The 27,712-nt window shown below is 38.7% G+C and overlaps 1 protein-coding gene across 5 annotated transcripts in view; it reads left to right on the top strand.

Annotated features, from left to right (window-relative positions):
• Positions 1-27,712, top strand: part of NR5A2 (nuclear receptor subfamily 5 group A member 2) — an 86,813-nt gene that overhangs the window by 23,107 nt on the left and 35,994 nt on the right. For all 5 annotated transcript variants that reach the window (XM_050977290.1, XM_009088467.4, XM_050977292.1 and 2 more), the window contains one exon: positions 27,195-27,314. In XM_050977290.1, coding sequence (XP_050833247.1) covers positions 27,195-27,314 — 120 coding nt within the window. The remainder of the gene's footprint in view (positions 1-27,194; positions 27,315-27,712) is intronic.

Below are 27,712 nucleotides of genomic sequence, written 5' to 3'. Positions count from 1 at the left end.
TGGTCAGTGCTGGCACATTTTTTAGGCATAAAGGGAAAGATGACATTCTCTTATGCCCTTCCATGTCAGAACTGGTACTTTTAGTTTTACTCTGGTGTAGGATGTTATCACCCCTGATAGCAGGAGACTGAGTTTAGTCTCTCTGGATTCAGTAATTTTCTATCTAATAGCCAGTTAAGCATCATGCTGTGACTAAGAACCATGTAGGTTTCCATGTAGGTGTTTTTGGAAGCACTGCCACTTCTGCAACTGAGTGCACCTGCCCCCAGCACTTCACCAGCAGTTACTGTGAACAGCCATGGTGCAGTAAAAAAATTTTGTTACTTACAGAGAAAATTTGAGCAAGTAACCATTCAAAAAGCTGCCAGCCCCTAAGCAGAGATGTAATAGCCTGACATATGGGCACAACGAATTACAAAGCTACAGCCACTCCTGCTACAAATCCTGAAGCAGACACGGAGTTAATCTGAGTTTGAGGTATTGGTTACACAGAACAGAAGTTTAGTATTACAGTTTAATTGTTTTCCTTCAAATGTAAGCTTCCAATTTAAGTTTGACAATTGCCAGCAGTGACACAGAAAGATTACTTGGGTGTGTTAGCAAATGCATATCACATTGCTGTAGGGCGAGATGAAAAACCAGTGCTCTTTAGATCTTGCATGCTGAGTAGTCCAAAGGGATGTTAAAGTTAACTCCAACAATAACTCCTGTACTAAGAAACGGAACAGGGAATGCTCAGCCATGTTGACAGACTGTCGTATTTTCAGATAGTTCTTACCTGTTACTTTCTGCTGTGAAGGCCTGATCATTTTGCCAAATGATGGAGAGCTTTACACATTGAAAATTAAACAATTCCAATCTCTTGGAAAAATCAGATATATCGCCTGATTTCACCTAGTAAGGTCACATTTTTATTGTCAGAATGACAGAGCTTCACTTGCAAAGATCTCCACTTTTTGCAAGTTTATGCTCAAAAAACAAATCCCTAAAAGAGCTGTCTTTTCATCTGCAAATTACAATATTTTATGTAACCAGGCTGTAGATCTTAAAGCAGGAAGACAACTTGTTCCATTCTGATCCAGAATTTTTGTATGGCATCTGTATCATTCAGAACCAGCACTTGTATACAATATCTGTATCATATTTCTGATCTGTGAGATGGCTCCCAGTTACAGTGGAACTTTGCCTTTATAAATTTATCAAAGCTGGTCAGATTTAAGGATGTTCTTCTGTCAACCTGTAGCCTTTAGGATCATCTGCAGTAAGGATGAAATCCCAGCCATACTGAAGTCACTTAAAGACTTCCTACTAAGCCCTGCTGAAGCTGCATCATATAAATGGATGCTCTTCTACATAGCCATATGAAAGCCTTGTAGAAGTACAACATCTGAACAAAACATACCTAGGAGAGTGAGAAACTGTGTGGTTCCTCACTATAAATGTTGTTGGTACTGCCTCTAGTAGCACCACAAATATGTTCTCCACAGCACTCAGCCATCAGACTCATTGGAGAGAAGTCTAAAGCTGAGAGCTTTCAAACTGTGCTGCAAATCACAGGATCACTCAGAACAGGTTGGACACCTTAGTCAGCTGTATAAACACAGGAACATACTAAAGGATTTAAGTATTTTCCATTCCAGCACAGTTTTATTCAGAGCTAACCTCACCTAAATCACAACACACCATCTCAGCCCATTACAAAATGGATTTGAAACATATGCTCTCCACGTACCACAGAAACCACCGGGCACGGCAGCACCATGGCCTCAGCCTCACTGAGGGGCAGAGGCCGCCATCCCCCCACAGGACCATCCCACCCCACCTCCCTCACGGAGAGCCTTGGGAGCCCCTAGGACATGGCAGGATTGGAAGGGACCAGACAAGGACACGTACGCGCAGTGAGGGAGCCCAGGGCCTTGGCTGGAGCTTGGATGGTGCCGTGGGTGGGGCCCAGGTGGGGCCATGAGCGTTGTTGGGGTTGGCAGTGAGGGAAGGGCTGTGCCCAGCGCAAACATCAGCAAATAACACGGGAGAAAAGCCGAAAAAAGCGGCTAATTCGAGCCACGGCTCTGCTCCTCTGAGGCTGCCTCTGGAGCGCGTGAAGGGCTCGAGGTGCCGCCCGCAGCTCTGCTCTCCAGCGCCGCTGAAGCGCAGGCAGGGCCGGGCGTGTGGCGGGGTCCGTGCCCAGCCCCAGGCTCCAGCCTCGAGGGGCTGAGGGGCTCCGGCAGCTCCCCCTGAGAAGGGGCCGCTCACTTCCCTGCGTCCCCCCTGGAGCGGCTGCGGCGGGCACCTGCCCTTGGCCAGCCCAGCCAGGGCTCCTGTGTGAGGCGGGGACAGGACTCGGGCGGCGGCCGGAGCCGCGGGCGCCAGGTGCTCTCCCTTACCTCAGCTGCCCGCGCCGGACTGCGCGGCCGCATCCAGGGACGGGGAACGCCCTTCTGCTGAAAAGTGAAACACCAGTTAGTCTTGCTCTAACATTTCCAGCTTCTGTCAAGAAAGTTGAAAGGCACTCATCAAATTTTTCCCTAAAATGTTCTTTATTTGCTGTCTCGAATAGGGACTGAAAGTTGTAGCTACTGGCATCACTACAGGCACATTTTCAGTGCAACCGCAGAAGAAACAAAAGGGCAGATTTAAGAAGGAATGAAGAAAAACTAAGAAAGTGATGAGATATGGTGGAGGTGGGAAAGTGAAAATGTAATTTTCTGTAGATGTTCTCAGTGTCTTTTTTCCACTTCTGTAACCTGTGCAATTCCAATTATAGGTGGTTAGGAAAACATCAGGTTAGTCTGGAAAAAAAAAATAGTTAACACTGTGTCCTAGAAACACCCCACTCATTAAAGCAACCGTTACAGACAAAAAAGGATAAATTAGTAAAATAAAATACCAAGTAACCATACTGCAGTGAAAAAAAAATTTCATTTTGTCTGATTCTGGAGTTTTCTGTCAAACTCATCACTTGGAGAGGGAAAGAAACTAAAAACTGTGTTCGGAAATTCAGAAATAGAAAAATGCTTTTTACATCTAAATACAGCTCTTGCATTTGTTGAAAGAAAAGTTACTTTGATTTTTGTTGCTAAATAAAATCTTGGATCAAGTAAAATTAATTTTAAAAAATTAGTTAAGACAACAATAAACACAGGAAATATACATGAATAAAGTGTTCTAAAAGGCAGGCAACTCTTTTAAGACTATAAATATCACCTAAGCAAGGCCACTATAATTAGCAAAGGGTGAACAAAAGAAGACATCCAGAAATAGATGGGGAGGGGGGAGGCTGGGAGGGTGAAATGTCTTGGTTAACCTTATTTGAGTGTTCTTTCCATAGCATAGGAAATGGTTCCAGCTAGCTCATGAGTTCTATTGGTATTAACTGATTTTAAAAGGACATTTCCATGTTGTCTTGATGCCAAGGAAATTCTTTTACTGGTGTGTGTGCTGAGCACAGGAAACATCACTCTGACTAAGTGACACTGAATGTGAGGAAGAATTGTATCTTTATTCTGGTGTTACAGTCAACACAGGCTCTTTGTTTCATCTGGATACCTTTTGGTATTTATTGGGGAATGCTTACTGCAGTCTCCCAGTTTGTCCTGAGTAATGAGCACACTGGTGGTGCTGAGTCATAATCCCTCACCACTCAAGAAGCAGCTTTCTGCATCTCTTAGGCAACTGAATAATCTGAGGGGTGATCCAGCATTTTAGGGGAGGCAGAGACAGGGCTGTCTGGTCACATGCTCATCTGCTTCATTCCTCTTCAAGGTAAGGGCAGAAAAGACTAACAGTGATGGGAACCTTCCTCACCTCTGGCTATGGCCAGAATTCACTGTGCAAGGAAATAAATTTGTACCTATAACTGCTCACTCTCCTAAATAGAGAGCTGAACAAGTCAGCCTTGTATATAGAATTTTTTAGTGTAAGTCAGGTTGTGCTTATGGACCCAGTCTTGTACTGCATATCGGAAAAAACTTTACTGTAACCAATGAGAATTTTGTCCAAGTAAGAAGTGCAAGATCTTGAATACTGTATTTCCATTTTCACTCATAGCATTTGCCAGATTTCTGTTTTCTTCTGTAAAGCTGCTTATATCAAGCATTTAAGTTTCATTTGCCACATTACTTCTAAATTCCATATTTGTTATCTACTTTATCTTCTTTTCCTTTCTGTTTCTTGGGGATTGTGCTAGTGCCATAGCCACTACATAGGCAGCAGTAACTGCAATTATTTGTGGCTTTGGGCTCACTGACCTTTTGCTTCAATCAGTCAGTGGTTTCAGTGACAAGCCCTCAAAATCTTTGTGCACCGTTTCTGGAAAAGGTGGAAATATTTGAGAAAAAGTTTCATGGTATGTGGATCATAAAGGCCAGCAGTCATCATATTTCTATTTCTAGAGCTCAGTAAAAATCACAATAAAACTATGAAGTTATTTAATTCTAAGTATTAACTTTCCTTCATGTAGCAGCTAAAACATGTAGAAAGAATAACAGGTGCCAATTGCCCAAAGTTTCTGTTTCTGCTCCTGTTTGTCTGTGCAGTGGTTTTAGGGCAATAACTGCCTTAGAATTGTGGGAGATGGCAGGGATGTATTAGACTGGCTGCTAGGAGACACGAGACTAAATTAGGTGGTGGTGCAAACAATCTGGTGTGCAAGTGGAAGCCAAAACTAATGTGTAGCTCATGCCCAGGTCACTATAGCATAAAATAGTTTGATTCTTTTTTTGACAACTCCACAGTCACTGAGGTACCTTTAATCTACACATGCAGAGAAGAGCAGGACATAGAAAGCCAGCTGCTCACCAACAAATTCTACTGAGTATTGTTTGGGTTAGTACATATCATACTCATGAAAAACAAGAACAGGCAACTTTCTGCATCTGAGGCCAAGATGTGGGTTGTCCTAACACCATTTGGAATATTTGCCACATTGCTAAGATTTTACCTAAAATTTCAAGTCTTTGAGAAATCCGAAATTGCTGTAAGAAGTTGCACTGCCTTTCTGATGGCAGGACTTGGAAAATAATGGTTCTTGCTTATAGAACAGTGAATAAACAACAAGAATATTAACAACAGCAACAGTAGTAACAACTTTAACTAGAAAGAAAAACACGACAATTGCTTTACATTTTCCATGGCTTGGACCCATCATTTACAAGATAGGTTCTCATTTGGCAAGTGTGGTCAAGGGCAATGCTGTCTCCTGACTAGGAATGAACTTGCAGGGAGAGTGTTCCCAGTAGGAAGGGTAAGACCTCAAAGTGTGTATTTACATGAGTAGCTCATTTGGTAAAGTTGAACCACATTTATTTTTAATTTGCATGCCTCTCCTTTAAGTCATACCCTTCTCCTCTTGACTTCAGTGGGAGCTCCACATGTTTTGCCTTTGATTCTGCTGCATGCTGGCAACTCTAATTAGTGTTAACAGGAGTTCATTGGAATTTCTTGCTCTCCTTTCTCTGTAAAAGAGTTTACAGATCAGAAGTTGGAGCTTTATAAACTGGTACATGGTACCTATCAAGAATGTATCTTCTTTTCTTCTTTTTCCCAGCCAAAGTGGAACTTAACCTTTTTCTAACAATGGTGGTGTAACTATGAGAAAAATGACATTGATCATTCTAACAAGCTCCCCTTAGTTTTGAAAAATTGCTTAGTATTTGCTTTGATTTTTTTTAACAGGTTTAATTTCAGCTAGTTAACACAGCCTTACTGTTTCAATTGCTATCATAGTAAATTGGTGCAATAAATATGAGTTAGAACAGCTCCATTCTCTGGGGCTAGAGCCTGCAATTCAAATTAAACCTCAGTCTGCTCTGCCCTATAGAAAGTGCTTTGAAGTCCAGAGGTATTTTGTATAGGGACACTATGCTACCTATTGAGCAAGACTGGGAGAATCCAGTCCTTTTTTGCAATGCTGCTGGTTTTATTAAGAATAAACACTCCCCCACCAAACCCTCGCCATCAGACATCACACCTTGAAAACAGAAATACTGTTCCATTTTGAGATTTTAATCTCAGACATTCATACCTATGTGTATGGACAGACACAATGAACAGGAGCCACTTTTCTCCTTCTTCCTAAGAACTGTTGCATGTGGCTTTCTGCACTCACATAATCCTCCTTCCAATATTTCAAAAGACACAGACCTTCCCAGCATGATGATAAAGTTTTCCTGTGTTCCAATAATAAAAGTTGAACATACCAGTAATTTCCAGTTCCTCTGTGGCTGGGCAGCCTGTGAAGACTAAATCAGAAGTAGCCAACCTGCAATATCAGTGTGGGAGTCGGAAACAGATGTTCAGCGGACAATACAATTTGTTGTCACTGTCGATACTATATGGCACTTTTCCCAACAGAAATTGTCTGTAGCTGGAAAGGAATGCAAGGAATGATTCATGCTCCAAATTATTTGTTATATTACTATTAATGTTAAATACTCCTTGCTTTATTTTGTTTCAAATGCCTGAATCAGAAAGGCATAGCCACTCAAAAATACAATTAGCTGGGCTCATAGCATGAGTGTACAATGTAAACCAATTATTTTAAGGCTTTTTTCCTCAAGACAAGATATTCTGTTATATTATAACCAAAAATCAAATTCTCTTCTTTAGAATCAGCATAATTTAACCTTCAGTTTTATAAAATAGCTCAGCAGCTATTTACACAAAAAGCACATGGCAAAAGGTAAATGAGACAAATTATTTCATGTGAATCTGAGTGTGTATTTATAAAAATTAAAATTTATTATATCCATATAATAGTATTTTTATACATATAATAACATTTACAGTAGTTTATGTCTTGGAAATTCTAATAGGCCATTTGGGCATTCAAAACAGATCAAACACTCAAATGAGCAAAACCCTCTATTAGCATATGATGGTAGCACATGATGCCTAGCCTTGATTTCCGAATTTCATGAATATTACAAAAGCAGATGCACTAGATCATACTTACTGTAAAAGGAAATGGATTGGGTTAGGTGCTTTTGAAATTAAATATTAATTTTTCAGGGATACATCAAATATATTTAAAAATGCAGAAAGCGTAAGTAAAACCAAAACTAAATAAAAATTTATATATTCAGTAGAAGTGTAAAAGAGCTAAAGATCTGACTGCCAGAAAATTTGGTTATAGCACCTATATTTTACATGAAAAGTAACACTAGGTATTTTCAAATATGAAGACATCTGGAATTTGACTTGGAGTTCAGTGAAACTGGTGACAAAAGTGACCTGTAATTGCTGACTGTTGTGTCTCCGACAGACTTTCTTTAGAGATATTAAAAAGAAGAAAATGTGTGTTTAATCATATGGCCTGAACAAGAGCAAAAGATTGTAGCACAATAAAATCAAACAGCTGTCTTACTTTTACAAATGCATGTGGCAACACTTCACAGTAATCTTTCTGTAATACTAATTTTGCATTTACTGTGTTTACTGTTGCAGCATTCTGCAACAGAGTGGTTTACTGCTGTACATCAGGTTTCAGTCAACGGGAAACATGAAATGATTTTCAGCTGTGTGTTTCTTTGTAACTGCTGCACGATTTAGCCTCAAAACCTATCTGTTGTCCAACTTTTTTTATGCTTTTTGATGTAGTGAATTTAGATATATTTCCATAGTGGAACACAAGGTGATTTTGAAAAAGAGCCTGAACACTGCAAAATTTTCCAAGTCGGCATGAGATGAAGCAGGATGAAATAGCTGATAAGGTAACACTTGGCACACTTGTAATCAATGTGCTGAATTTCTCTGTGTGTCTGTATATTTTTATATGCATTCATGGGTTAAACTGAGTTTTTCATCAAGTAGATGTTGGCAAGTGCCAAAGTGATTTAGGATTAGAATGGGATTTGGGCTGATTTAGCTACAGTTGTATTTCTCATTTCATCATCATGCCAAGGATACTGTGACAGTTGTGGGTTTTCTTTAATTTATGAAACAGACAAAATTAAGTGTCCATACCAGACATACCATTAGGTTACAGGGAGTGAAAGAGAAACACTGCATTAGGCCTTACTCTTTTGTCTGCACCCAGCAGAGAGTCCTGAATGTACAAAACAGCTGGGAAACTTCCTATGTAGCACACAGCTTGAAAAATGAAGTCAAGATTTTTTAAAAAAATGAATCTGATTTGTTTTATTTCAAGTGACTGTTACTCTGATTCTGTAGTATATCTCGTTGTAACATATTAATAGGTTCAGAAGTGTCCTATCTGGGTTTATTACATAATTTTTAATACTAACTCTACTATTGTTTTTTACCATCATGATAGTCTAATCCCAATAAATGTTTGAACTTTGAACACTTTTTATTGCAATACTAGAGACATCATTGCTCATACAAAGTTTTAGTACTACTTATAATTTCAAAAATTGCTTGATTAAAATAGACCTGTTTACAAAAATAACTAATCTACCCTTTTCAATCATGATGCATTTTTTTCATTAATTTTTATCTGCTGAATGACACTCTTCTGTCCCTCCTTGTCAATTTAATTATATTTTTTGAAAAAGAGGGGCTTCAGAAGGAGATAAATGTTGATGTTCAGGCTGCAGGAAAGATTTCCAAAGAGATGGGAGAAAAAGAGATTACTGAAATTAGCAGCAGTGTGTCTCACCCGCTAGTGAGGAAGCGAGCGGCACTGGGAGGAGAGGAAACCCTTGGCCACTGCATAGTGTGGCTGTGTACACCAGAGTTACTTAGAGTGCTCTGAATCTCATCTTTTGATCTCAGGCGATATTTTTCTCTGTTATGTCACAGAGGTCACCTGGCTCATGTGTGACAAACTGCCTGCATAAGTCACAGTGCCAGTGGCAGAGATTTGTAACCATGTCCCTGGTCCATTGCCTTTGAATTATTTCGCAGGGCCTCTGCTTTACATTTACACTCTGTCGGAAGATGAACAGGGGAAGGGAGTAAAATCAAGGGCAGGGTCTCATCCTGAAGGACAAGGGGAAACAGGTGGAAGGTTAATGGCCCTGGAGCGTATCCACAAGCCTCTCAGGCTTGATATATGGGCCTCAGGCCTAAAACGGGCATTGGCTTTCAAAGATATATTATTTCATTTGAGGAGAGACATTCTGGAGTTCCTGCATTTGTCTGCTGATAGATGATCCTCTGTCCACAATTGGTTATGGCGTGTGAGTTTTCCTTGGGCCTGCTCCCGTACATAAAAATTCTGCTGAGCTCTCCAACCTTTTGCATGCCTGTGAGAATGGGACGTGTGCGGGCCTTTTGGCAGGCAGCTGGATTTTTGTGGCTGCTATTTTTGTAATTCCTTTTGAAGCGCCAGGCAAGTGGGGGATGAAAGGCACTTCTGTTCATTCATACACGGCCGGGCAGGGGCAGCCTCGTGGGGACAAACACGGGGCAGAAGAAGATGTCAGGGACCCATTATGAACTCATGTGTCTGCAGCCCATGCAGAAGTCCCTCCTGCTAACCCTGTATTTTATACTGGCACATGCTTGCAGAAAAATGAAAATGGGGAGATAATTTGCATAATTTTTATGACCTCCCTTGGTTTATTGTATTAAAGTTCTGCTAGGGTTTTTGCATGTACTTCAGCTTTTGGGAAAAAAAAAGAAGATACAAACTTCATGTCTTGAAATTTATGTGTCCTTCTCTGGAATGTTTACCTCAGGCACCTGAGGTAAATGAGATGCTCCTGCCCACGTCTCAGCAAAGAACCAGAGGCCCCAGATGTGGTTCTGCTCAGTGTGACAGTACTGTGCTGTGGGCAGGCCACAGTGTTGGCAGGACCTGGCCCTGCCCCATCTCTAGTGGCCAGCTCAGAGGGGCACCTTGGCATGCACAGAAAAGCCTGGTGGCAAAGGCCTGGGTCCAGAGAGGGAGCAAGTCCCAGATTCACTGCCACAATGGCATTCCCATGGCATCTTCTGTCATTGCATGACTCTCGTAAATTGTGGAAAATCTGTTTAAAAACCGAAGTGCTTAACAAAACCCCCCCAAAATCTTAACATATATCTTTGTTTAACATAGCCGACATAACAGCTTGTGAAATTCTCTTAATTTTTACCTGATTGTAGTTACTGTTACAGGATTGTGTATCTAAGGCCTATTACTCCATGACAGTATGATTTTAATGAAATTGGGATATATATTTTTACTATATAAAATATATTCATTTATATTTGTTTTAATATCAAATAACTGTTCCGTTTCAGTAGATAGAATTTGCTTGAAAGAATTTGCATTAATTATACTTAAATATCTCCTAGTTCTACCTTTTTTTATTTTTCCTATGCTACTAAAAAAGCAAAGTAAATGCAGGATATATGATATAAGTGTCAATGCAGTTTGTTTGCTTTGTTTTTGCAACAGTAAAACTTGTACTTCCATAAACTGTAAAAGCATTGTATTGGTACCATGTTGTTTGAGTAATTAGGTTCTTCTTCTGCTGTCACTGAACTCAGTTGCTAAACTCTTAGCGCTCCAGTGTGAGCAAGATAAGGCTCATTCTGCATTTCAGTCAGTTCCTGTGGAAAATGTGCTGGTGAAGGCAATTATTCTTTCTCCCTTCAGTGTTCTGCAGAGTTTAAGTTAGACAAGTGAGCTAGAAACTTGAGAGATATTTAGTGTCTCCTGCAGCCGTAGGAAGGAAATCTGAGGACTTGTTAAAAGGAAAGATTTAGAAGCAGAAATTCTACAGAGGGAACAGAACAGAGTGTTAGCAGGCAGGAGGATCTGCTTTTCCACTTGTTGCTTTGATAATGGATAAAAGGCTGTCATGAACTGCAGGCTACCAGCTGGGAGCAGATAGAGTAATCCCAGCAGAGGGTCGGCCCCAAACTACACAGGCATTCTTTTAAATCTTCAAGACCATAGGAAAGTTGTTTTTCCCCTACCATTGTCATCATTATTCACAATGATGTTTTCCACCCTAGTTTAAAATGTTGGTCTAGTAAATCTACCTTACAATACTTTTATGTTGGAAATATAAGCAAATATAAGCAAAAACCATGTAGTCAGAGATATTTCAGCTATTTCATTCAACTGCCTGAAGATTCCCAGAATAAATTCCAGAGAACTGGATCTGGATGTACTGTAAGAAATCTCTGTCATTTGATTGTAAAGGTATATTGTGCCCAACATGCAGATAATCATAGGAACAATTTGTAACCTATGTCTTCCTTGTAATCAACACTTGTGATAAATGAAATCCAGAGGCTGTGTTACTTGTAAGAGAATAGCAACAGAATGTCATTTGTTAGAAAAGGAGCCCAAGTGACCCCTGCCCAGTACAAACACAGGCGAACACAGTGACAGACAGAGCCTGGCAGCCCCATGCATGCATAGCCGTGGTGATGTGCATTGTGCCACCAAGGTCATTTTACCAACATGCTTAGACACATGCTTGGCTGGGCCAGGGGCATTTGTTAGCATGTTACATATGCTTGGCAAGATGGGGTGCTTCAACCTGCATTATTGCGGAAAAAAACCAAAAATATTTAAGCCCTGGTTGTCCTTCTATACTGTTCATTTTAATGATATATGTAGGGGTCTAGCTTACTTTGTATTCTTATGTGTAATTACCCATATAAAAAAACACCACTCATTAGTGTTCTGTTCCACTGACTTAATTATACTCCTTAATTAAATCTTGACTAACTGGGGGTCACTGCAGTGTCAGTGGGATTTGTCACTGTTTGTCAGCAGGTGTCTGGTCACATCTATTTCTGGTTTCCCTGTTGCTGTATGCTGTTTAAGAGCATGGTCTTTTTTAAATGCAAAGGACAATTATACATTACTTTGTTGTGGTTTGTGCCTTAAAGAAACATAAGTGAAACCGTTCTGTAATACCAGCGCTCTCCCAGTCTTTTCATACAGGAGGTGGGGAACGTAGCAAGTATAAACCTTTCCAAAACACAATTCATTACCTCACCGGTGCTCATTTTCAAAGGCTTGTTCTTCCTGCAATCAAAAGACACAGTGTTACTAATTTATCAGATAATCTTGTGTTAAACAGGCATAAAAATATATTGCAAATATCAATCCAGGGATACTACTCCTTTCCCCTATCTCCCAAACATGAAATGAATTTGAAACATGACCAGCAAGAACGAGCTAAATCAATATTACATGCATAACAAATACTACATGGCATGTGCTGCTATTGCTGTGCTGCTCAGAGTCAGAAGATCGAGGCTCCCGATTCACTGTTCCCTGAATAATTCAGTGGGAGTTCTGCATGTGCAATAAGGGCATAATAGTGCCATTTCTATCTGTTTCAAATTTACATGTTTTGGGTTTGTTATTTTAGAAAGTTACTTAGGGGAAATATAATTCCCATGTTTACGCATATAATAGGCACCTAATGTTCATCTGAATAATTGATTAGTCAAGTCAGGCTTTCATAATTAGCTATTGGCTTTCCAGTATAAGCCCACAAAGCACTTGTCAATCTACAGACATTTTTAATTTATTAATATATATGTTATCAAAAGAGCTGCAGTACTTACCTAGAAAGCATTATTTATTCTATCGAGGCTGAGGAAGCATTTAGATTCTAGACATGTATATTGAATCTATTGTAACTTTCCCAGAAGATTATTTTTCTGTTCTGAAAGTTTTCAGAAATGTTCTCTGCCTATAAGCTCTTGCTTACAGTAGAAATTGGAGTGGTTTTTTTTCAATCCATCCCTGTGTTACAAAGAACTTAGTAACATGTCTTACTGACTATAAAATAATGTGTATTACTTAGTTGCACTCAGATATGTAACAAGCATCTAAATATATGCCACTAGCAGATATCCCTAATGCAGCCAAAGATTCTGTGACCAGACAGATGCATCTGTTGATAGCACATGTGTGACAGTGATATTGCAATTATGAGTTGTGAGGCTGTATGGTAAATTGCAGAATCGTAAGATAAATTGTATTTCTCATGAACTTAATGACCTTGTTTGAACTCTACCACTATTCCAGTTTTGCTTCCTTGTATTTCTGACCAGTTTTCAAGGGTTGTTTTTAAAGGGAAAAGACACCTGCCTTACTCAAGAAGTATACTGTGAGCCCACTGGTATGAAATTCATAAACCAAAATATTTGATTGTCAAAATCCAGAATGAAAATTTTTCTTTTCTTACTAGAGGTAGGTTAAAACAATTGGACTAGAAATTCTGTGGTTTTTTTATTGGGAAACAAACTATATGTTTCCATTGGGAGGCAGCATTTACTTCTAGCACTTGTTGAGTGTGAGGCACTGAATCTTGAAAAGATAGAGTTAATATTATTTCTGGAAAAGGTGTTTTGGTTCTGTATATGCTATAAGCTTACTTACCCTTGGCCCTGTTCAGGAGAATCACTCTCATTTTAGTGAAAATATATAATCACCAGCTTCCATCAGTGAGGTAAGGACAAGAACTTTCCTGCATCAGTCCTTCTGAGACCTGTACTGTTGGATGTGTATTAGCTTCCTTGCTTTATAAGTGGAAAGATACAAATATAATATCAGGATTTTAAACCACTTCTAGATCTAAAACACTTCTATTATAGAATAGCTTTTTAGTTTGTTTGGAAAGGACAAGATGTAAAAACCACAATTCAGTGGTAGGAAAAAAGTATGCCCATTTTGGTGGTGAGATTTATGTAACTGTGGCTCACCACTATGAATTATGTGGTCTCACAGAATTCAGACAAGTTCTTGAGCAGCATCTTGTGCACCACACATGTTCTGCATACTCTTAGTTTCTACTGGAGGGTAGGAAAAGTACCAGAATCATTCTCTTCAAGTTTGGCAACATACCTCCAATTGAAAAAATGCAAATATATTTCTAAGGGTGTCATTATAAAGTCCCTCCTCTCCAGTATATCCTGTACTAATACAACCATCTCTTATCTATTTTTATATCCATTCCTAAATAATCAAAAATTAAATGTTAGGTTGCAAAGATCACATATTTAGTGTCTCTGTAGGATTCAGAACCAATTTTGCAATTGGTTCTGAATCCTACAGAGTTTTCTACATGACATTTGTACAGCGTTCACATTTCAATCAGTGTTATACCAATATAAGGATTTTCTACTGGGGTATCTTTAAGCATAGTAGTTTCTACCTGAAAAGTGTTTAGAATTTAGGCTGGTGTGCTCATTAAGGATTTGAGCTATTTGAGCATTGAAATGTTCACATTCTCATTATTAATGTGGGGAGTTCTCACTGGTTTCCCTATCTGTTACCCTGAGTCCAGAAACATTTCCCAGTGGTATTGCATTGCTTGGTTCTTCCATTTAGACTTTGAAAGAGCATTGTTTTCAGTAAGTGTTTTACAAGTGGAAATAGATGTGTCTGCTAAAGAGATTCATATTTGCATCATTAGACAGGTGTTCTGACCACAAGGCGGAAGAGAGATCATATACATAAACAATGAGTTAAAATCCTGGGTAGGATTGCTAGGGCTGTTTCTCTAGGTTACACTAAATGAGGGCCATTATGTGGGCTTTCAGATAAACTCACAAAGCTCTTATCTGTATAAACCTGATAGATCTGCCATTATTCTCAGTGACTAACAGAAGTTATATCATTTAGTTTCATTAAAAATGCATTAATCCTTTTTTAGTAACCTTTTCCTAATTCATTGATTCAATTATACAATGAACAATAAAAATGTTTGCTATAATAAAAATACAGTATTAAAAGTGTGTTATATACATAAATTTTTCATTACAATGAAATTATTCAGAGTTTAAAAATATAACAATACTAATATCATGCTCTGAGACAAAAAAGTGTACTTTTTTTTCAGCACCTCTGAAATTATATATTAAAAGAATGAGTCTTTAAAATGAGATGCCCAAAATGGTTGCTTAGTATTAAATGTGGTCACTTAATGTACAGACTTCCTGCAGAGTTGGTGATGTTTACCAGCACAGGTTGATTGAGGGACAGCAGAGCATTATAGAATGTATGTACATATTGCTCATGAATTCTGTTAACCAGGCTCCTCTGATCAGATCAATTCTCCCCAAAGTCACTGGCCTCTGGCCTAACTGAAAGCGGACTGACTCCCAGGGCTGGACCTCGAGTTAATGGAAGTATAGGGAACATTTTGCTTGGTGAAGACACACTCAGTGCATGGCAGCACTCTGAGCAACTTCCTCAGCAGTGGCAGCTCCTGCCATCCCACTTACACCAGCTAAATAATTCAGACCACCAGGACTCCGGTCCAGCTCTCAGTCTGGCAGTTCAACCAAGACTTTAAGTGATTTTGACAGAGCTAGTACTTGTTATCCTGTTGTATTTGAGCACACTCTCTCTCAGTGGCTGTACTAAACTGTTCTCTCAAACACCGACAGCCTGGCCCGGCTGAGCAGGTGCCTGTGGGACACAGCGGATGCTGCCGGCTGCTGTGAAAGCCGGCGTGATTTGTGCAAGCATACCAAGACTAGAGGAGAAGAAAGCACTTCATATTTTCATTAGTCATCCCTTTACAGATTTACTTTTAATTCTTTCAGCAAAGCAGATTATTAAAAGCAATGACCTGAGGTCTTCATTCAGATCTCAGACTTGCAATCCTGTATAATGTGCGCCGCAGGGCAGAGGTCACACTGACGAGTCTGTTAATGTAGTCACTCTGGGATAAGATCAATCTCCATACTTCACCATATTGATCTAATAGCTCATTGGCACTTCCCTCTTTGAATTGATTAGCTCATGTGTGAAAAGAGATTGATGGGTTTGTGACCCTGAGGAGTCTGTCAGGGGCACACCCATGGCAGGGGAAGTGCATGTTTTCACTGCTTCATTTGGGTGGCTCATTATCTGGGTGCCTCACGGGGAATAAGGGTCATAACGTTGTTTTATGAATTATTTACAACAAAATATCACGTTTTTCCTTCATTTGGTGCTCTGCCTGTACTGAATCCATGATAAGCAGAACTGGAAAAACTACACATAAATGGCCAAATGCACCAAATATTTGTGTAAGGGGAACTATGACACAAAAGTGACCTTAAAGAGTAATTTTACTAATATAAAGTAATCATAATAGATATGAGGGTAGGAATAGACTTCATGGGTCACCTAGTCCATTCCCCTTATGCAATGACAGAATATTGATGATATCTAGAAATTAATTACATTTTAATTGCACATTCTGGATAAGTACTTACAGTGAATCTAGTTCAGACATCACAGAGAACTTCATATGCACACTGCACTGTAGAAAGAGGCAATTTGAATGCAACATGTGAGCTACAAACTAAACTATGCACATTCTTCATTTGCTAAAAGTAACCAAAAAACCCCCCACATTCAACTCCATTTATCAAATAGCCATATATTTGCAAAATGCATAAATTTGATACAGTATATTGGATTTTGGTGCAGTGTGTGCTCATGCAAGAGGAAATACAAAAGGACCTGTCTTATGAAGCTGAATGTAGAAGTTGGCTTATGTTGGGGTGTACTTTAAAAATGTGAGCATTATCAAAGTCTTTACAGACACAAAGAAATAAAAGCAAGGACCGGCTCCTTGAAGCCTTTTGTTGACACCCAGGCATTTTTGTATTTCTGTCTGCAAATGAATTGTAGAATCAGTCTTGAAGACATTCATAATCTAAGAATTTCTCATACACCATCCAAGCTCGGGATTCTGTATAATGCCACAACTATTGGTATTTCCTGGTTACATAGGATGTCAGGTTATATGATTATGCCACAGTGCAGAAATTACTGAGCAAAATATTCTCGTGGTGTTGTTAAGCTGATGGTCATATTTATGTAAGGAGACAGTGAGTCTCACTAATAATATCTTGTTTTATTATTTAACTGGACATTCTGTGTTTGTTTTGCAGGCTGGCAGTTTAGATTGAAAGACTGATAATTTTATTTACAGAGAAGTGTCCATGTATGCTCCATGCAGTCAGGAAATCCTTTTTTGCTATTTGATTTATGGTAACATAGACAGATACTGCCCAAAGACAGTAATTGTCAGTCTGTCCCTAAAGACCTTATACTCTAAAAAAAACAGACCCTCAGGCAGATTAGCCCAAGACAGAATTCAGTCCATTACCTGTCAGTGACACAATGCTGAATATTTGTATAATCTTGCATTCATTTATACTTTTAAATCATTCAAGCTATCCTATGTACCAGGAAAATTGCCCTGATATAGATTTAAGTAGGTACATTTTAAAAAGTTCTAATACAGGTCAGAAAAACTTATTAGAGGCAGAGTCATCATGCACTCTGCTTTGGTAAAACTGGGCTAAACCTAGGATTAAACTACAAAACATCTTACATTTGGGTGTTATGGTAATCCTTTAGTCATGTCAAACCTTCAGTATTAAAATTCTAATTAAACTAATTTCAAACCAAAGTAATTGGTTCTTAGACCTAGATTAATAGCAGATTGCCAGATACTTACACATAAGCAACATAAAAAATGATTTTTTTAAGAAAATGTTTCCATTTTATTGCAAGCTGTTGCCCATTGGCCAAGTCTCTCCCAGTGTGAAACTTAGCTCCTGCAGTTGAGGTGTGTGGTGCACTTACGGGTGAACAGGAAGTAATTAGAGCAGCCTGATTCTGTTGTTCATCATCCCTGCTGTCATTTAGAAACAAGCCAAGAAAAACCCAGTAAGTTAGATGGACATACTCTCTCCATTTTCCCTAAACACACAGCTAATCTTCTATTGCATGCAGACATTTAGGAACCCAATTTAGAGACTCACAGACCTGTGTCCAGCTGGGACAGCAGAGAAAGTCAGAGCCTGACTGATTTGTGTCACGGTTTACTGTAATTTTTGCCTATATTTCGCCTCATTCTGTGTTCTGTACTGCAAAAGTTCCTCTCATCAACGTACCAAACAACCCAAATAATACCAATATCTTTAAAGATATTCTTTTAATTAATATTAATCCTAATTGCAGAGCTAATGACAATATGGGACCTGAGCAGAGCTGTAACAATTGCATTTTAATGATACTTCAGAGATTTCCAAATTAGACTACAGGAAACAGGAAGTAGGAATAAATGAAACAAAGCCAAATGAAAGGATGAATGGGAAAAAAAAACATTTAAATACACACTTGCCTGTTCCTTAAACATTCATTCAATCAGGATTTCCTGTGATTTTTTAATAATTATGGCTCTGTCTGTTCTTTCACACTTGGCTCTGTTGGGAAAGGAGGTAATATTTTGCAGATGATGTTCCTAGTTGAAAGGATTTAGCTAGATGGTAGTAGCTGCATGCTGAGAGCCTCCTGCAATGTTTTTAAGATAAAAAGAGAAGCAAAAAGTGTTTCAGATCATTCCTGTGTACCTTGTTGGATCATGCATCACTATACCTTCACAACCTTCTTGTATGACTTTAGCTTTCTTTGGTGGTGTTTTTAAGCAATTTTTTCTATCAAGTCAGATGGATACTGGTTTAATATATGACAACACCCATTCATAAGGCTGATTTTTCTTTCATTTTCTCCGTTTGCATTGGGTCTTCTTTCTCATTTAATCTCTGCCCCAGTGACTTACTGTTACTGCTGCAGCCCTCAGGATGTAAGACAACATTCCTGTATTTTTTCTTCATCAGTATACCATCTCCTTTCACATCTTGACTGAAGATACCGTTTCTCATGATTTCTTACTGCTTTTGCTGTGGCTTTTTCTGGCTGTTCTACTACAAATCAGAGGACAACACAGAGGAATACATTTGTATGGCAAGTGCAGTGTTCCACAGTAACACCAGCCTCTACTGCCAAAGTCTATTACAAGTGACTCTGAGTCCAGCCCTCAGTCTGGAGACCCTACATCCTTGATGTTTCCCTGATTCGAGGATGGGCAGAAGGAAATACTTGCCTTTCCATAGCTGGATGTCTGCAAAATTTTTAAGAGGACGATGACACATAAAATATAAACCAACAAATTTAAATTCCTGAAAAATATCACAGTGACATTCAGTCAAAAGATAAAGAATATTTGAAATAAAAAACTACTGATTTGCTGATACCTACAAATGGTATGGAATCACTAAATGTCCTGGATTCTTTGTGTGGTTTGTCAGTGTTCAACCCTGACTGTCACTAATACTCACCTGGCAAATTGTTCTCTCATTTACGGTGCTCTAACATTAAAGTAACTTTTTTTAGTCACGACTTTAGAAGATTATTTGCATATTCCCGTTGGTGTAATTGTGAATACAGTCCCCCACTGTGTACAGAAACCAACATTTGTAGGTGTCACCTGTTAAAAGGGAGTAAGATTATTCTTCACTTATGACTTTCCTGTTTCCCATACTCCACACCCACTTAACAGCTGTACTGGAAATAAACACTAACCCTGTTAAACAGAAGAGTAACCACATAGTGTAGTTTAAATGAGAGCTGACTTAAGTAACTCTTGTTAAAAACTCATGCAAAACACTGTTCTGGGGCATGCAACACTTCAAACAATGCAACCCTAAGTGTGTTGGGGAATTACTCTGTTTGCCTGTTATCATATTCCAGATTGCTTTTTGAAATTAGCATGTGTCTTTTGTCACAAGTTAAAAATATTTTCCATACAATGCCTACTTGATTGAACTTTAATAGAGTACTTATTTTGTCAAAATAATGTTAGATCTTACTAGAACTTTGTCTTTTAATATTAAAAATATACCCCATACACTGTATTGATCTCTGTTGAAATTTGATGTTGCTGATATCTAAATGACATTAAAAATGAAAGCTAATATTGGAGTTTACCTGTAGACTTTTAGAATAAGTTTCAGCTGGAGCAATACACTAATTGTAAGAAAAATGAAAACATAATTTAACCAATTAACCACCAAACAGAAAAGGAACATTATATAGACATTAGAAATCCTCTCAGATAATGGTAAAATATATGTGACTTGGAGAAGACCACAGAGACTTCAGTCACAGGCTGCTCTACAATAGAGTGAAATTGCTGATTGAATATATTAAGAATAAATTCGCCAGCAGGACCATAAAGTTTACTGGACTCAGTTTTGTCTTCTGATTCCCCAAGGGACATCATTGTGCAGCCTAAAAAGCAGATCAGACCCACAAGGCTAACAATTCATCAGGTGGGACTAATTCAGATTTTATTGCAAGTCGATGAACTGATATCCACACAAGTTAAGAGTTAAGAATATGGTCCAACACAATTTTGTAGTTAGTTTGTTAACATCAGAAAAAAACCAGGTGTATTTCCAGAGAAATTGCTACATAAACTACATAGCTTTATCTAATTCTTTTAAAATTCTAGACCAAACTATGCATTAGCTTAGGCTCTACTAACATCTGCAGAAATACCCACAGGAGTAGGATTTTGAAGGTAAATTCTATCAGTCCAGTGCTAAAGGTACCTCTACTCTGTGAAACAGATGGCAAAAATAATTAATTTTCCCTTTTCCTTATCTTTCTATTCACTTTGAGAGGCAAGAAACACTGCATTGTAAGCAAAATTTTCAGTTGGGACTAAAAAGAAATACTTCTCTTATTTTCAGTTAAATAAAATAAGAAACACAAACCCACAACCACCCAAAAAAGAACCTAAGAAAAACACATTCATAATTCATCAGAAATAATGCTGACTGTGAAATACCAAGTCATTTTCATGCAGTTTGCACAGAGATAAATGTGAGGAAAAGGAGAAGAAAGAGGAGTGCTATGTGTCGCATTTGATGCCCTATATAGTAGATTTATATACACAGAAAACTTATTGTAACAGCCCTTTCACCTGATGCTTGTAGAACTGAGACTGGACATTTACCTTCTTCTTAATAGATGGGAAGACTTTCTAAAGGGAGTGCAGAGATCCATAAGAGAGATCTTATTCTACAGTAGGATGACCATCTGCTGCCTGCCCCTACTCCTTCAGCAATCTGAGGCCCTCAGATTCAGGCACCTGGTGTTCTATTCCTGTAAGAAAACAGGATGAGTGTGAGCTGATGCTCAAAGCTGCAAAGAATTTTGACTCTCTGGAAGGTCAGCAGTGAAACTGGGAAATGTCTGGGCAGCGCTGCTTTGGTCCCCTCTTTCCCAGTGATCTCACAGGGAGCTGTCCAGGGGCATGTGAGTGGAGAAGCTCCAGCAAAGCCATTTCCTAAGCAGGAAACCCTGCACACCTTTTAGAGCATGGGCACCACTCATGCACCCCTTCACAGGTTGGAAGGCTAAAAAAGTGTGGGACTTTTCAAATGTTACTTTGTGCTATAAATTCCTTGTCTATGTCTTTTAAAAAATTCCAAAGAAATCTGATATTCCAAATACTAACAGTTCCATAAGCAAGGAGTTAATGAAACACTTTAGTCCTTCTCTCTTCCTGTTTCTCACTTCCCTGCTGTTGAATAAAGGATGAGTACATTAACCTTTCTTTCAGCATGGTATTCAGCAGTTACTTTCCCCTGTGTGGACACTGATTCAAATAAAGCATATCAAAACTTAGTATCTTGGATAGAAAAACTTCCTGTTGAAATATTCGAGCTCTGACTGGTGGATTCAGGAGTTACTAGAGAAAGAGATACACACAGAGGCACATTCCAAGTAAACTGCACTTGTGTAACAGCCTCTGTACAGGCTGCATAGGAGCAGGGAAAGGCACACACAGAAGTATTTCTGTATTTCTTTTCATTTTTAAATCAAGACAAATGTAAAGCACTACCAAAATTGAATAGATTTATACTCCCTTCATGCTAGAGCTACATGGAAACAGGACAGTCATTTAACCAAACAGAGACTTGTAAAGATCCCTCCCTGCCTTCACCTAGTAATTTTTATAAGCCACAGGTTTCTAGTAAAGAGCTGGAACAATCATAGTTAATATTAAATCATTTCTTCTTGAACTTTGTAGCATTTTATTACTGAAGTTATAGGTAGTAATCACATTTTATTAGGGCATTCACTGATTCTGAAAGTTATGTGCATTCACTTCTAAAATCACATTGGCTTTTACGTGCTGCATTTTGACAGCAACCTTGCACAGGTTTCCCACTGTTAGCAGCAAGCCATCTGGAGAGTCCATATCCTTCCCTACCCATATAATGATTTGGAAACTATGCATGCATTCAGGAGTAAAAAATAGTCTCTGGAGTGCACTTGTCTTATAAAACTTTGATTTGGGGTGATTTGCACCACTATAGCATAAGAAAATGGAGTAACAACTCAAACTATATGTCTGCAATGACTTGTGAGTGATCTCCTAACTGCATTTGAAAGAAAGTTCAACCATTCCTTGAACCGATGTGCTTCAGGCTGAACAGTTCAGACAGATGTTTAATCACTTCATATTCACTAGGAAATGCCTATTCAATGGCCGTAGAATTTAAAAGTGGCACTATGAGATGAATGCTTCATGTTATTCCATATTTGCACTCCCTCTTAGAATCATAAGTAAAAATAATTCAGCTGAATCCAGCACAGTTTTATCACATAAATTTCAATTATTGTGGGGGTTTTTTAATCATTAGATACCCTTTTAAATTTTTAGTAGCAGAAAAGCCCAAAGCTACTGTGGCAAGTTGATGTAAATGAACAGAGATGAAAAAGGATTCTCCAGTTTCTGAGAAAAGTAGGTGTAAACTGGGTAAAAGGTGAACACATTGTCTAACTGAATCTGCAGCAATAATTATAAGGAAAATATTTAACTTAGAACAACACAAAAAAACCATGACCCTGAAATTTTTAACAGGTAATTCATCAAGTTTCAGGCTGAAAATACCTCTTCAGAAGAAAAATTGCAATAAATCTGCAGTTGTTGGTTACAGCACAAAATATTGTGAAACACTTTCCTAAAAGAAAGACACAGTGTGGTTTTGATAAGATTAAGGTGAATTTCAGCAAAGTATACACATTATTCTTCATTTTACTGTTTGGCAATTTCAGTGTTGTTCTTCAGAAAAAACAAAAGTTTATAATGATTAACGTTCTGTGCTGTGGGAAGCATACACTCTACAACAATACTACTCTTGTGTCACACTAGCCTTCCTCATCTATAAAATCAGCACAAATAGTTTTTCAGATGAGTAACCAGCATTTCTGAGATAAGTCCTCCCTTTAACTATAATTGATAAGGTGTGATTGTGTATTTCAGTGTCAACAGAGGCCTCAGCAAGACTTACAAACTTCCACTCAATTCCATATCAAAAGCTCAGGGCCCAGCTGAGGGGAGGCCAGGGTTTAGCAGGCAGATGTGACACTCCCATTCCTATCTTCTTCTCCTGCCAAGAGATAGTGTTGTCACCACAGTGCTCAGGGTTAGATCTTTCCTCTTCAAATTGAGAATCCATTTCCTCCACTCCTGGAAATACTCTATGTGGTTCACATTATACTGGCAAGATAAATTATGCAAACTAATAGAGGCATCTAAATGTATTCTCATGCATGCCTGTTTTCCAGTCCTTGTTAGTGGAAAACTCAGAAAAAAACTCTTTAAAGTTATCTTATAATCGCAGCTGGCAGTGTAGAACTGTGACATGCCACCAGAGAGTTCTGTGTTCAAACCTGTATTCAGACACTTGACAGAATTAAGTTCACTGTGCAGATGAACAATACCACCCCTGTACTGCTGTCCACCACCATTCTCTGCTTCTCTAACAAATAGTACTTGCTTCTCCTCTGCCCAGCAGCATCACTTGCAGTCACACAAACCCTTTAAGTCTGCATCTCGTCCTCCTCACCTTCAAGATTTTACCCAATATCCAGCTCCCCTTTGTCTTCTCCCACCGCCTTCTCTCTTCCTTTAAAGCAGCCTCCTAAGCACCCCCTTGGCTTCCCGCGTCACTTGAGAGCAGTTTTACATGTGTGATATTTTACTAATTTCATACTTGTAACATTATTCCTCTTTAATGCCACCCTGCCTGCTGCAAATGATCATCTACTTCTTTTAGGTCACACACTTTTCATTACCTTCTGCCTCATCTTTCTTTAAAAGCCATCTTCAGCAACAATTTCCAGTTATGCTGTCTCCACTGCCGTGTCCTCATCTGAGTCCCACTGGCCAGGGAGGGCCAAAATGTAACCATCTGGGCACAGTATTCACTCACACTTTTGCTTGAGGCTGGATAGTTGTCAAATGAGCATCTCATTTGACAATGTGCTTAGGTAAGATCCAGGTTACATTATCCTCATGTCAGTGTTCTGTTATGACAGGAGCAGCTGCAGATTTGGGGAATGTTCTTGCAGCAGGGAGGTGTTAGCCACATGACGCTTAACTTTTATTTATAAGCATTCCTAGTAGTTAGGACAACAGGAGCTTTTTCTTCTTGTTGTTAAAACATTGATAATACTCTTAAAGATCTCCACAAACTGAAAAAACCCTCAAAATTTAGCCAGTAGTAACAGCTTGTGAGCTTGTTTTAATACATTTTATACCACAATTGAAAATGTTGTTGATTATGTCTAGTCCCAGACTGGACTTAAGTGTCTTAGAGACAGGATCTTACCTTTTCTCCTGCTTACACTGCTAATGGCAGAGCAGCCTTCTCTGGCTTTGGAGTCAGAAGACAGTAGTCCACAAGAGGATTTTCCTGCAGAGGACCTTCCTCTTCAGAAGCAAACTTGAGTCTCTTTGCCTTCAGGATCAGTTTCAGGCACATAATTGTTTTGGTCAAAGGCTGATTTTCTCATTTTGACAGATAACATGCTTCTGCAGCACATTTATTGATGTGCCACGGAAACACAATGGTGTTTGCGTTATGTTGCACTTACACACATCACAAACTTTACCAGCTTGTTCTAACATAGAACAACAGGAAGTGGTGCATTACTGGTTTTGTTCAATGTGATCTAAATGCTTTTGCTCATCTCTGTGTCTTTCAGAAGCAGGCTGGAACTGGTCATTTGTGCTACCTTTTAGTAATACACAATCCTCATCAAAGTCATGTTTCTTTCTTCCTAGTGCAAACTGGAGGCATCTGCTGCCCCACCATCTTTCTTAAAATGGCAAAAGCAGCTGTTCTAATCATCTTCTACAGGCAACACAGTGTTTGTGTATAGAGCTGGTTATGCTATCCATTTTATGGGCTTTCACTGGTTAAATTACAGGGAACACAGAGGAGATTTTGTGAACCACTAGCAGATGTTCGCTGTACTAGTTTTGTCAGGCTTGTAAAACGACAGGAACAGACTATGTGCAGAACAATTTTTTGTGATTTTGCCATCTCGCACTGTTCTCACAGCACTGGCTCGATAATGACAGGATAGAGCTTGGGAGGTAAGCTTTGATTGTGGAGTAGCTGTTGTTGGGATCTTCAGAAAGCCAGACCTGTGGTTTGTTTTCAAAAGCCTCTGGCTGAGACAGCTGGCTTCCACTGGAAATATATAGTCATTTATAGTACAGTCAAGTGCTTGACCTCTTATTCAGGTAATAGATGTTATGACATAGATGCTGAAGGTTTAAACTCTCTCAAAATTTGTTTTGTTTGGATGTAAGCTGTGATAGCTTTGTGTGAAATGGTAATTTGGATTACACTATCATGTTAGCATGATATCTTTGATTTTTGTGATTTTTTTCAACCCCTTTTTGTTCAGAGGAGAAAACAAAGAATTGTTTCACATAAAAAGCAAGAGTAACAGAATTTGTACATGTCAAGCATCTTTTCAAATAATTAGTTTAAACCTGGCCCAAGTGTATCAACGTGGTGATTTACTGTCCTCTCTTGAGCCAACAAATCAATTGGTTGAAATAGTTTTGTAGTCAAATACATATTGTGGGCAGAGGAAGAGATTTTTAATACCAAATCAGCCTTGTTCTGTATCTGTGTGGGAAAACACAAACGGCAGCACACAGCCTCTTGTGCTTTTGAAAGGTGAAAGGAAGTTAAGATAAATGGAAGAAGCAAAGATTTCACTGTTTCAGATGTTAACATCTGAGCTATGTGGTGAGGGACTGGAAAGAGAGAGACAACTGTAGGTAACTTTCACAGGTGACATTACAAAAACCTATTAGTGAGAAATGTTACTTCCTTCTCTACTACACAACTAGAAAATGAGCCTGAAAGACTAAAGTTCTAAAATTCATTAGGTCATATTTGATAAAACTTGAAAACATCTACTGCATTATCTAATTCAGCTCATGCAGGATTAGTCTTTATAGCATGGTTTCCTGTGTATGACAAAATCTAGTTCTAAAGCAATTGAAACTAGATTTATCGCATTTATAGCATTTTTATTTTGTTCAGCAATTGCTGTCTATGCAGGTTCTTAGAGTCCTTTTAACTACATAGGTGCTATTACCACCCTGAATTGTAGCAAGGCTAACATATGCTCCTCTCAACTCTTCCAGGGCACCCATTTAAAGTCAAAGACTTTGATTTTAAAAAGAAATCATGAAGCTCAATAAGAATAGGTTCAGAGGATACTGATGACTTAATTTCACAGTCTACCTTCCACTAATTTTTGATTTTTTTTTCTCCCATTTCCATGGAAATTCTAAATTTTTTTCAGTCTTTAAGTGAAGAAGACTTAATGCAATCTAGTTGCATTTAGAGTCAGTTTAGGGATAAATGTCTTTCTCCTCCAAGACATAGATCACAAATAACTTCAGAAAATCTTAATGTAGGGTCCTTGGTTTGGGTGCCCAGTATGTTCCTTTTGTTCCCAAATCCACTCACAATGCGTCTCCCTGGTTACCACTGACTTGTGCATTGCCCTTTCTTGTCCTACCAGTGACACCCAAAGCTGCTCAGCTTCTACTTATTAAGAAGTGTTCTCTTTTCATAGCACCATACCCATTTTTAGAGAGTTTTTTAACCTCTCTTCACTTCTTAATTTGCAAGGGACCTGTCTCTGACTTCAGCCTGTTGAAGCAATGACATGAATCTGCAGATTCCTTGTTATTTCCAGAAGCTAAGGTTTAAGATAGGGAATAAGAGAAAGTTCACATCAGCATTATTTCCTGCTCTTCTTGTTTTGGGTAAAGATAAATTCCCATTGCCATAAATATACAATTATTACTACTTAGCATAAAAATGCAAAGGTCTGCTTTCCTAGAATCTAATTCCTAGTTCTGCTTTCCTAGAATCTAATCAAGAGTAAATATTCTGTACATTTTACAGATAAAGGCTACAGCAGTGTTCTGTTTATTCAACTGCAAATAGCGATTTTGGGCATGAATAGTTCTAGACAGCATCTCTGTTTTGATGTCAGCCAGCTGTGTGAAGGAGGGCTGCTCCCCTAGTCTGATGTCAGACTTACTCCCAGAGTGATGTCACCAATGTTTCTGTTTCCTTTGCAGGTTGATGACCAAATGAAGTTGCTTCAGAACTGCTGGAGCGAACTCTTAATCCTGGATCACATTTACCGGCAAGTGGTACATGGGAAAGAAGGCTCCATCCTTCTGGTTACTGGGCAACAAGTGAGTATGTGGTCTGAGAGAAATAGTCAGGTCTTGTTTTTATAAAAATTTTCAAAATACCAGGAGTTTAACTAGGTCAGAAGCACTACTATGTTCTCAGAGATCCTTCATAAGTAGTGTAGGTAAAATCACTTGTGCACTCTATTTCCAGCCTGCTCATTACAGATAAACCTTAAAAAGCAGATATAATCACAAGCACTTTGCTTATTTCCTTGGGGCTAAATGGTTTCTAACAACAGCACTGCCAAACCTAATGCTTTAGGTTTAGGCATGTATAGTTTTCTTCCCTTCAGAATTGTGATTTACTGAAAAGAATCAGTGGCTGAGTCAGAAATCTAGAGAACCTGCTGCTTACTACCTCAGAAATACCTTGCTTTTAGAGACTTATGCACATGTGT

The sequence above is a fragment of the Serinus canaria genome, chromosome 8 (assembly GCF_022539315.1).
Source record: "Serinus canaria isolate serCan28SL12 chromosome 8, serCan2020, whole genome shotgun sequence".
Lineage (NCBI taxonomy): Eukaryota > Metazoa > Chordata > Aves > Passeriformes > Fringillidae > Serinus > Serinus canaria.
Note: the sequence above shows the minus strand (reverse complement) of the source record. Positions and strands in the feature narration are given on the sequence as shown.